General features: G+C 41.9%; 1 protein-coding gene and 1 long non-coding RNA gene across 2 annotated transcripts in view; one reads left to right on the forward strand and one right to left on the reverse strand.

The window, feature by feature from the left end:
• Positions 1-6,781, reverse strand: part of ufl1 (UFM1-specific ligase 1) — a 12,306-nt gene extending 5,525 nt beyond the window's left edge. Inside the window, exons 1-12 of the mRNA XM_007542711.2 lie at positions 6,515-6,781; positions 6,227-6,372; positions 6,129-6,157; positions 5,951-6,048; positions 5,215-5,329; positions 4,960-5,090; positions 4,755-4,813; positions 4,081-4,227; positions 2,566-2,741; positions 1,083-1,262; positions 866-992; positions 679-801 (exon numbers count right to left, since the gene is read on the reverse strand). Coding sequence (XP_007542773.1) covers positions 679-801; positions 866-992; positions 1,083-1,262; positions 2,566-2,741; positions 4,081-4,227; positions 4,755-4,813; positions 4,960-5,090; positions 5,215-5,329; positions 5,951-6,048; positions 6,129-6,157; positions 6,227-6,372; positions 6,515-6,591 — 1,408 coding nt within the window. The 5' untranslated portion in view covers positions 6,592-6,781. The remainder of the gene's footprint in view (positions 1-678; positions 802-865; positions 993-1,082; positions 1,263-2,565; positions 2,742-4,080; positions 4,228-4,754; positions 4,814-4,959; positions 5,091-5,214; positions 5,330-5,950; positions 6,049-6,128; positions 6,158-6,226; positions 6,373-6,514) is intronic.
• Positions 6,782-10,725: 3,944 nt separating this feature from the next.
• LOC103131131 (uncharacterized) lies at positions 10,726-11,524 on the forward strand. Its single transcript, XR_475330.2, has 2 exons — positions 10,726-11,061; positions 11,204-11,524. It is a non-coding gene; the product is annotated as an uncharacterized LOC103131131 (long non-coding RNA).
• The last annotated feature ends 654 nt before the right edge of the window (positions 11,525-12,178 follow it).

Consider the following 12,178-nt stretch of genomic DNA (forward strand, 5'->3'; position numbering starts at 1 on the left):
AATGTAGAGTATTTATTTATGCTGTATAATAATTGTAAAAACTAAAGGTAACCACTTCACAGATTTCACTTATCGCAGATTATTTTCAGAACGCAACCCCCCTGCGAAAAACGAGGGATCACTGTAAAAACTGTAGGATCACAAAAAAATGGAAATACATTTTTTGCATAGCACTCATCATGTGATCAACAGCTGGATGTGATGGCTGGCAGAAGGTGACAGGAAGTTGTAGGAGGATAATGGTTGGTTTTTGTTTTGTGCAGCTGGAACCAGCTGCACATTGTTGTACGTTGTGTCAATCTAAAATGTTAGATCCAAAACTCTTCTGTAAAATCACAGACTACAATTTACCCAAAAACACAACATACACAGCCACTCCAGTGCTCGAATGAGACGCCGATGTCTCTTTTGATTTTCCAATGGATGAGTGCCAGAGCCAGGGCTGAATTAAGAATATATCTCATGCTACTGTTTAGATCAGTCGCTGCATTGTTTTTAATGACTTATCATGTGAACAAGCTTATTCATGGGTTATTTGACTTTAATTCCTTATTTAATGGAAACACCATTAATGAGAAATTGTGTTTTTTCAGCAGAATATAGACAAAAATGTGTACATATTTGTAGAGGAAATACAGCTACTATTTCTTTCTGGTAAAGAGAATGGTGCTGGCATACTCTGCTGTGATGCTCCTGTCTCCTCATCGCTGTCCTCGTCCCTCCTGCCCTTCTTCTTGGTCTTGCGGATGCGGATCTCCCTGGCGTTGCCCCCCCCACCAGCCTTGGCGCTGCTGCTACCCTCTGGAAGACAACAAGTTAGAGCCCAACACTCACATAGATCCCGCCACTACTGAAGCAGACGGACCTGCAGCCTTCTTCCTGCGCTCGGCATCCCTTCTCTCCTTCTTGGACGGAGCAGCAATCTCGGCCAGAGCAGACGCCTGCTTCAGGTCCTCCTCTGTTATCAGGAACACTGGGTTGTTCTTCACTTCCTGAGCAGCCCAGAAGCAGAAATCAGAAACCATGCTGGCTCAGCACAGGAACTCTCCACAGAGGGAGGAACCAGGGACAGGAAACTGTACCTTCTGAGCCTTCTGCTGCATGGCGTCTTCAAATAGTGCCTGGCAGATGCCGATGAACTTCTCACTGACCACCACAGTACCCCCAAGAACAATGGCCTGCGACTGGACATTGGCGTTCCTCAGGGCCTGGTTAATGAGCATCCCCATGTCCTCCATGGAAAGACAGCTGGGCAGGATCGACTGGAACACGACCAGAAAGGCCAATGAGAACTAGAGCAGGCCAAGCATTCATGGAGCAGGAATTTCTAGCTCTTCCCTTTGAGATTTACATAATATTTATAGGGATAATCTATCCTGTTATTTAATTAAACAATGTATGTTCAAGATGTATAAGGATCAGTGGTGGGAGAAGATTAGCAGAAAACACAAACTTAAAACTCACATTCAGATTAAGGATGCGTTTCAAACCGAGATGGTTGTTAAGTTAAATTGGTAGTATTATATGTTTTCCAAGCACATAGTGCTATAAAATGGCACTATCACTTCCTGAGCAGCAGGAAGGGATATAACAACCCTGGGTTGTTAAAAAAAAAAGCTATATATATATATATATCAAATAAAACTTAAAAGTACTTGGTAATTTAAACACCTTGAAATTGGACCTCTTTCTCTTTAAACACTTGTGGTCTTCAGAAGTCACCACAAGATGGCTCCTCTTTAAGAGTTTTTTTTTTAACCAGCATTTTACTGAACAGTATCTCCTATAATGAAATCAGCGCATGTTGAGTTCCACCAAGTGTTTGCAAATTGATGCTGGCTAGTCTGGCAGAGCCGAGTGGGGGAGTCGCAGCGGAGGGCTGCTCAGTTAAGAGGAAGCTCAGCAACTTGTAAACTGTAGTTCTGAGGAGGAGCTGCATCTCAAAGATGGGGCTAGGTCCATCCAGGCATTTTTTTCCACAGCTAAATGGTTGCCACAAGATATTTCTTACATATGCATGAAAGAATCAAAGCAACAGTCCATTGAATAACATTATGATATGATGTGAAGCTCACAAAGTGGATTTTACATAATACTGCCACTTTAAACATAAAAAAGACAGAGATCTCTATGAATCCATTAAGAACATGGAGGCAGATGCACACTGCCTCTGGTGAGTGAAGTGGGAAGAGTCAAAGGGGGTTGCCAGAAGTAGTTTTGTGAACTTTATGTGGTTGAGGATAAATTTAATTTTATATTCTACCATTCTATTAGAATTTGAGAAATAATATGTTGATCAAAATGCAAAATAAAAACTCTGATCTGTTTTGGTTGTCTGAAGCGCATAAGTTGACTACTGAATGACTGCCACCCTTTCAGCTGTATGTATAGTGTCTTGTCAGTCTATGTATGTTGGGCACCATAATGGTGCATAATATTCAAATAAATAAACCAAATCTAGCTGAGGAACCCACTTTCCCTTCTTTACAATCAAATCCACACGTCTAATTTTAGCTGGTGGGTGGGGGGGGCGAAGAGATTATCATGGTGATCTGAGCTGACCACCTGGAGGTCGGTCCATGTGGCAGAGTTAACAGCTTCCTCCACAGAGGCCTCCACCTGGTCCACCAGAGCCTGACCCACGCAGGTGGCGCGCAGGAATAGCAGCTTGCTGGATCTGAAGCGCTTCTTGATGTAGCTGGACGGGTCAGGGATCCCGAGACGGAGCAGCGCATCGAACTCTGCAGAAAGAAAAGGAGAAGATGCTTCAAGCTGAAGAGAGCAGCAGATACATAACATAGGAGAACATGAAGCTGGTGTGGAAGAGTAGAACAATTCTCGAGAAGGAAGCTAAAAGCAGCTGAAAGAATCTTTTTACAATTGATGCAAAACCTTGTCATCTACTGACAGCAGCAGGTCTTAAAACGTCCTTTTAATGATTAAAAGATAATTTCAGATGCATTACAAGTTCAATGTTCATCAGTCAATGAACATTGACTACATTCATTAATGGTTAATTATGGTTTGCATAGTTTGCATAATTCGCTCTAGACTCGAGCCACCAGCAGACTGCACACAGGAAGTAGGTTGGAGGTTAGAGGCTGTGAATTCAATGAGCATTCTGCTGTAGAACTGATGAAAGTGAAGCATAAAATGTGAATCTCCCAAAACTGATATTTATGAATATTGAATTGTTAATAAAACTGGAGATGTAATCATCAAATGAATTATTCCATCTTTTTCTTAAAGTTGGAGCAAGAAACTTTTACAAACATGTTTTCTTTTTTCTTTATATATTTCTTAAAATTGTCACCATGTTGTATAATATGAGGCAGATAAATTGTGAGAAGAATCGGGTTCCTCTGCCTCCTCACGGTAGTCCTACAGTCATCTCAGCCATCATACAACCAATCAGAGTGATGGACAGTACTAAGACCCTCCTCTGATTGGTTGTTTCTTACCAAACAGTTTATGTTTCCGACAGCTGTAGGATCAAAGGGAGGCGGCAAAGGAGGTTGATCTATGCAGACAGACATAGACAGTTTATCAGATAGATAGACAGATCTATCTATCCATCTGTTGACAGATAGACAGACAGGTTTATGTAATTTAGAACCTCTTCTAAGGAGGAACATTTTAAAAATGATGTATGGAGGAGAGTGGTAATCTTGTAATCTAAATGGGAAATAATTAATCTTCCCCTAGTCACAGAATGCTGTGAGGAAAGGGTAAGATGACCAGTTTAAAGATATTTCAAGGTTCTACAGAAAGAGATCTTTTTCCCCTTCACTCGTTGCAAGAAGCTGATGTCATAAAGCAGAGCCGAAGCAAACATGTTTGCCTTGGGATCCTGATGCCCAGTCCTCAAGAACTGCCACCCTGCAACTTTTATATGTATTCCTTTTCTAAAACCCCTCGAGCAAATGAATGGCTTACTAGCAGGTCTCTGCAGAGCTGAGTTACTGCTAGTGTGGGAAGTCAGCCTTTTGACTCACACATTTTGGGAAAGTGATGCAGGGTGGAGGATTGGACTTGAGCACCTCTGATCAAGTGTATTTCTCCAGTAACAAAAGCAAAGACCTAGGTATCCGTTTTGTTGGAGGAAGGAGTCCACCCAGGCGTTCTGCGTTCTGGCGTAGATGTCAGGGATGTATACAGCCTTGTCCTGTCGTCCTCCCACTACGCTTCCCTTCAGACGTCCGCTGTTCACCAGTTCCTCCAAAACGGCTGGGACAAAAATGCATGAATCAGGACTCACTAAAACAAAACACTCGCTTAATGGGGGAGTATTATGTATTTTCCTGGCACATACTGCCATTTTGTAGTTCTATCAAGTAATTGTATTACCTTCATTTGTTATAGAAATGCTATCATTTCTTTTAAGCACAACCAAAGAAATTTGACTTAGTAATTTAACATTGCACTCAGCAGATGCGCAGTTTCACCAGGTGTTTGGTAATTCCTGCTGACTAGTCTGGAGGAGCTGAGTGGGAAAGTCCCAGAGGAGGGCTGCTCCTCTGGGCTGTGTGGTAGAAGCTCGGAAGCTTGGAACCTGCTCGGAGTAGGCGGGGCTAAGGCCACCCAGGGTTTTGGACAGCTGAATAGTTGCCACAGGAGATTAAAGGATTTTTCAAACATGCATGAAAGAATCAAAGCAACACTTCAATACAAGAAGATGGAAAGCTCAAAAAAGTAAATTATACATAATACTGGCCCCTTAAATGATATGAAACAATCATGTAAAGTCTCCTTACTGTACAGGAGGTGTTCCTGAAATCCAAATGCTGCAATCATGCTGCTGACGGGTATTGGTCTGCAGAGCACAACATAACCAGACTGATATCCAAACAAAGTTCTAAGAATGTTTGGTGAGAATGGTGATGTGCACACACCGTTTCTGTGGCAACAACTCGCCTCTGTTCTGCACAGGGAACATGTGATTGGAGTTTTTAGTTGTACCTTGTAATTCCACTGAACAGGCCTCTGATTCTGGCTTTGTGACGTGCAACAAAAGCTCTGGTGAAGATCACTCCTCTGTTGTACTGGTCCATCTCTCCCTCGATGAGTTTTCCCAGGCGTTTCAACACTTCCTGAAATGAGAAAAAACAATCCTGATGGGGCTTTTTACCCTCAAATGCTTGACTCAGCAATAACTCCACTGTGGCTTAATGTCTGAGCCTGGGGCAAGGTGTAGATCATCATGAGATGACTCACCTCAGTTAGGAAGTCTCCTGGGAGGTCGTAGCTTTTACACAGCTCTGCCATGCTGACCAAACCAGCCTCCTGCAGTTTGTCGTTCACCTCCTCAGCCAGATGGTTCAGGTAGGCGCTGCACAGCACAGCACAGCACAGGATACAGAAAACAGCTCAATGCATGCAGCCTCTGCCTCTCAGGTTTATTATCCTCCTCCTTATTCAGTTAGGAGGTCCGCCAGGTGTCCCACCAGGGGAGTAAGAACAGGATTAGATGAGACTTTTCATACATTTTTATTGGAAATGAAAGGAAACATGCGACTCGCTTAATATTCAGAATTTTACCTTCAACATATTGTATGCTCAAATCTAGAGATATAGAATCCATTTATGCATCTTAAAAAGTAATTTAAAATGTCAAATAAGGGGGATGCTGTGGTGGCGCAAGGATAAACCCTAACCCATATATAAAGTTCTTAGTCTTTGATGTGGCAGTCATAGGTTCGAGTCCCGGCCTTATGACCCTTGCCCATGTCTTCTCCCTCTCTCATATTCTGTATCCTGAAATCCAAACGCTGCAATCATGCTGCTGACTGCCTAACCACTTTCAAATCAAGGCCTCTACAGCCAATAAAACCTTTAGAAAAAGTCAAACAATTGGGACTTTCCCATATTAATTTTGGTTAATTGATTAAATAAATTAATCATCTTCTAACAGAAAGCTGATTGGATGGAGTCATCTTCTGCTTGTACTTACTCATCAATGAGCTGTCCCAGGACCAGCTGGACCCCTTTATCTGACTTAGCAATGTCGTTGGCTCTGTTTTCTACATGGACCCAGTCCACGTTGATGATCTAAAGGAAGTATCATTTAAAGGACATCTGAACAGCAACTTCAGCAGATGGAGATGGAAGGTCACTGAATGGGAACAAACCTGCTGCAGATCCACAATGTTGATTCTTCCTGCAGGAAACACTGAAATATAACCATCTGCAGTTCCAACAGGCTGATATATTTTTATGTTGTACCGACCTCCATGGACATATAGCTCGTCCCGGATTTCCCTGCTGATCTGAGTAGGAGTGATGTACTCCTTCCCATCCAGGGTGTGCACCACATCCAACTTTCTGTCCTGAACCAGCTTTGTAATGATTTCTATGCAGTTCCTCTCCGACAACCTGGAAACGGTTGAGAGACAGTAGAGACTTTAGAAACTAACACCGCGAAGGTTTTCTTCACATTTAAAACTTGAACAAACTACAGTGAGCTGCCTTAACCAGCTGAGTTAGCTCATGTTAGCATTCGAGCTAACGGTCTCACCTCTGTACTGTGTCCGCAAACTGAGCCCGCTGAAAGTCCGCGGCCAGGCGGCGAATCTCCTCCCAGTCAGCGGCCATTATTCCGCCAACAAGGCACGAGGACAATCCGCTGTCAGCGCTTCACTTCACCTCACCTGTCCACACGACTTTGCTAACTGAAGAGTAGCTCTGCTCCAAAGAAACACGTCAACATACAGTGACGTAGGACGGCAAGCCTGGAGGTACAAAAAAAAAACAAACAAAAAAAAACATAGGGCCAAATCCAGCAAGTACACCTTGCTGGAGCGGCTGCAGCAAGCAGGAAGNATCAGCTAAAGCAGTGGTTTCCAATCTTTTTCTCCTCCCCCCCCCCATGGATTACAAATAGCTGTCTGGTTGAATGATTTGTCTTGAGGGGGGAGTGGGGGGGTTGGATCTGTCTCTAAGAAGGAGTATGGGGGGAAGGAATCGACTTTTTTGAGGGCAAAATGAATGTACGTAGCTGAACATAGACAACATCGGTAGCCTACAGGCTACTAGTTAACAAGCTTAAGGTTCTGTATTGATATTAGCTAGTCATCTTTTAGCTAACTTTACCTGCATCCAACAGCTTTACTCAACTCAGTCGGTTAGTTTGGGGGAAAAACTGTGAAAAGTTATTTGTGTTTTGCTGGTTTGCTGCCGTGATTCTAACACACCTGTGTAGCTCCGCCCAGCAGCAGCAGGTCTCCTTCAATGCTGCACAGGTGGAAACCCAGCGTGAGCGTCGTAGCGCTCATGTTGCGTTTAAAGGCAGCTCGGAAAAACAGGTTACGACATGTTAACAACGGATTAAACAGTTTTAACTGCTGATAAAGTTACAGAGGACACAGATATGGGAAGTGTGGAAGCCTCTACTGTATCAAATTGACAGAGAGTTGGGCATTCTAAGGTAAAAACCCAGCGCATACAGCGATCATGTTTTTTTTTGTTTTTTTCATTCAGACGGCTGCTCGTCCCCCCACCCCCCTCCTGCAATGGCACGGCGCCCCCCCTAGGGGGCGCGCCCCACAGTTTGGGAACCTCTGAGCTAAAGTACAGGGGGAGAGGATATGTGTCTGACTGGACGCAGCAGCTCATATACCACGCCCACTATAAATGGAATAGTAAATGGACTGAACTTATTTAGCGTTTTCCAGTCATTTTGACCACTCAAAGCGCTTTACGCTAGAGTCATATTCACCCATTCACACTCACAAACGCACACACATTTATACACTGACATCCAGATCGGTAGGCACTTGCCCTTGGGCAAGGAATGTGGCATCGACATGTGGCAGGAGCAGGGGCGCGGTATAGGGGGGAAAGTGATGACAATTCTAGGGGCCCTGACCAACAGGGGNGAAACACACACACAGGACAGTGGAGGTCTGACTCCAAAATTCTGTTTAACTCCCCCTCACAGGCACAAATAGAGGCCTATTGATCTCAAAGTTGGTCATGACATAGATACACATGCCTGCTCCTGTAAAATGTTTTCAAAATTTTCCTAGGGCTTATGGTTTTTTGTCAGGGTCCTGGAGACCGACGCTGGGTCTCTCACAAGTATAGTAACCAGCATCTTGTCTGGCAGAGAGAGCCAGCCCAGGTGCAGATCATTAATTACCATAGCAACGGGTCCTAGACTGAGGCAGTGAGTATTCCCACAGCGCTGAATCAGATCTCACAATGTATTGTGGGAAGAATACATATTTCCTGTGACTATTCATGTTTTGCTTACATAAAATTATTACTTGTCTGAATTTTTGAGTGTAAATTAAAATCTTTACTATGAAAATTGAAATTGTTTTTAGAAATTAACTATTAACAACTTTCTTCATGTTTTTTATTTTGGACCATGAGTGAGAACACCATGTGCGAAGCTTATAGTCGTCGATTGAATTTCACTGACTTTGGGTTTATACCCTGCTTTTCAATGGTGACTCCTATTGTCATAATATACCTGACAATATTTACAGTTACTGTGTTGTAGTGGTGAGATAATTATGTCAGACTTGCATATATCTATTTTTCATGTCAAATTTGAAACGCTGGGTTTAAAGTGATGGGCACAGTTGGCAGGCCCCTTAAAATTTCTGCAGGAATTTTCTAGTTTATTTTTTATTATTTTCCTTGAAATGTAAACAAGCAATGCTTAGCCTGGCAGCGAGGCTAGTAAAGCATGGCGGTTCCGCCAGGCTTATAATACACTGGGGGAAATCCTGCATTAGTAAGGCTGCATAAAATAAAGAAATGTGACCTCTCCTCTCTAAATTTTCTAGTACAATATTCTCTAGGTACGACAGTGGTGTTTGGGTTCAATCTGTTTGTGTTTTGACATAATGAAATGTTTAATTTGTAAATACTTATAAAAGTGTTTGCACACGCACATCCGCTGACCTGAAAACAGGTTTTGTTCTTTGGTTTCAATGTCAAGTATTTATTTATGCTGTGTAATAACTGTAAAAATGAAGGTAATTATGTAGACGAATATAATTCTACTAATAGTTAAAAGGCATGTTGTCGGTTGATTCACATTAAGATATGTTTTTGACTGAAAAGAAATGTACTGTGTCAAATGTACTGGGTCAATCTGACCTACAAGTCAGAAAGGAACTCATTTCATGAGTATAGCACCTTTAAATTTCTCTATAACTACTTCACGGATTTCGCCTATCACGGGTTATTTTCGGAACGCAACCCCTAAGAAAAATATTCGCTGTAAATGCAATGTTATGTAATGTTTACTTAATTTTTTTCTACAGCAGGAGAAGTTTTGTCAAAAAAGCGTAACAGGCTAAATTTCAAAAATGTTGTAAAAACTTTTTTTAAAATANGACGCTGTTAGCAGCAGACAGTGGAAGACAAGAATGATTGTCAAGTTACTATGCTGCTAAGAAAGTTATAAAATCAGATTTTCAAAAAAAAAAACAGAGGGAGAGAGAAAAGGGCAAGAGTATTTGACTTGTCCCTTGTACTTTTTACCACTTATTGTCATAAACAATGAGGTAAGCAACATGTTGCTTAGTACTTTATAGTTTGCCTCACAACTAGCAAGCTAAATAATCTGTTAGCACACACAAGGTTGCTACCAGATTCTGATATATTTTATTGGTCTAAATAGATTTTATTATTGATCAAAACTGCATTGATATACAGTGTATCACAAAAGTGAGCACACCCCTCACATTTCTGCAGATATCTAAGTATATCTTTTCATGGGACAACACTGACAAAATGACACTTTGACAAAATGAAAAGTAGTCTGTGTGCAGCTTATATAACAGTGTAACTGTATTCCTCCCTCAAAATAACTCTGAATACAGTCATTAATGTCTAAACCACCAGCAACAAAAGTGAGTACACCCCTAGACTATACCCCAAAATGTCATGTGACTAGTTAGTGTTACTAGGTATAAGGTGTGCATAGGGAGCAAGTGTGTTAGATTTTGTAGTACAGCTTTCACACGCTCTCATACTGGTCACTGAAAGTTCCAACATGGCACCTCATGGTAAAGAACTCTCTGAGGATCTTGAAAGATGAATTGTTGCGCTACATGAAGATGGCCAAGGCTACAGGAGGATTGCTAACACCCTGAAACTGAGCTGCAGTACAGTGGCCAAGATCATCCAGCTTTCTAAAAGAGGGAGGTCCATTCAGAACAGATCTTGCATTGGTCGTCCAAAGAAGCTCAGTGCAAGTGCTCAGCGTTACATCCAAATGTAGAGATTGAAGAGGTGGGAGAACAACCTGTCAGAGCTCAGACCATATGCATCAAATTAGTCTGCATGGCTGTCACCCTCGAAGGAAGCCTCTTCTGAAGTCTACACACAAGAAAGCCCGCAAACAGTTTGCTCAAGATATGTCAACAAGGGTATGGATTACTGGAACTAGGTCCTATGGTCTGATGAGACCAAGATTAATTTGTTTGGTTCAGATGGTCTCCAGCATGTGTTGTAGCTGTCAGGTGAAGAGTACAAAGATAAGTGTGTGATGCCTACAGTCAAGCATGGTAGTGGGAATGCCATGGTCTGGAGCTGCAGGAGTGCAGCAGATGTTGGGGAGTTACATTTCATGAACTCCAATATGTACTGTGAACTACTGAAGCAGAGCATAATTCCTTCCCTCTGGAAATTGTGTCACAGAGCACTGTTCCAGTATGATAATGACCCCAAACACACCTCTAAAGCCCCTTTACCACTGGCTCTACTCAAGCAATCCGGCTTGGCTCGGCTCCATTTCGGAGTGACCACCACCGGCCCAATTTGACTCTGTAACAGGGTTAGGATAGCTAACCCCCTGGTGGCGGGGGCGTGTAGCGCCCCGCCTCCAGGCGCCATGTGATGTCCTTCGTTACATGCGACCTAACGCGAGTTGTTGTTTTTCTGATACAAAAGAAGAAGAGAGAACTGAGCTATTTTTTATGGTCTGATTGCGATTTTTCTGAGATTTCAAGAAAATGCGCCGGTGGGAGGAATGCTGCGATGTGGTGAGGAGGAGCTGATCTCCGCCTTGCAGCGGGAGGAACGCAGGTGGCTCAGACTGTGCAGGTGAGCTAGCGATGACTTTTGTATTAAACTACTATAAAACTTGTAATAGTGCCGAATATACATGAGCTAATGTTAGTCAGGGTGTTGCAAATAACTTAAAAATGTCAGAATTAATTCATAATATAATTCAATGTGTTTTCAGATGTTGGTAAACTGCCGCTGCAGACCATCGTGGTTCTTCCTGCTCCTCTGAGTTGTAGGACGTCTCATCAGTGTCCGTCTTCCTGAATGCTGGTCTGTGTTTACCTTCAGGATGTCCAGAGACCTTCACCTTTCTGGAGCAGGAATCACATGAGCTCAATATGCTGATGAAACATTTCTGATTTAAAAAAAAAAGTGTCTCATTTTCTTAAATAGTAGAAGTGCATTAACAATCTGTAGTTTTTAACTTCTCAATAGTTTAATTATGATTCACCTGATGTCCAAGTTATACTGAGAACAAATAAAGCCGTATTCCTTCTAATCTGACTGGTTCTAGATCCATGTTTTCACATTTTGGCCACAAAGAATTAAAAGTTTAAACTCAGTCTTTTCTCACTTTCTTACATTGAAGATTCTCCAGGAAGACAGATAAACAATGAGTGGATAGAATGATGTCGTATAAACTAGAAACTAACAAACATGATTTCAAAATGTTTGGTTTGCTGAATAATGTATCCAGTTTTGGATGCCTTCATTGGTAATCTACAATGTTAAGTGTCAATGACATATTTATATAATATAATGTTATTTTCACTCTGCTTAAAGCTCCTCACGTTTTGGGAGGATTGTATTAGGACCTTAATGCCATATAAACTACAGTACAATGTGTGGAGTGAGCATAAATAAAGAGACTTTGTTCACTGAGACGCAACTTTTATTTTTCTTTTGTTTGTCTCAACTCTCCCTGGAGCTCTGCCATCTCTCCTGGTAGCTGCTTCCTCCTGAAGGAGATCCAGTTGTTGTTGTTCTGATGGTCAGTGGTGGAGAAAGTACTCAAAAAATGTACTTAAGTAAAAGTACAAATACACAGACAAAAATGTACTCAAGTAAAAGTAAAAGTACCACATTAACATTTTACTTAAGTAAAAGTAAAAAAGTACTGGCTTTTAAAAATACTTAAGTAATAAAAGTAAAA

The sequence above is a fragment of the Poecilia formosa genome, unplaced genomic scaffold, assembly GCF_000485575.1.
Source record: "Poecilia formosa unplaced genomic scaffold, Poecilia_formosa-5.1.2 Scaffold722, whole genome shotgun sequence".
Taxonomy (NCBI): domain Eukaryota; kingdom Metazoa; phylum Chordata; class Actinopteri; order Cyprinodontiformes; family Poeciliidae; genus Poecilia; species Poecilia formosa.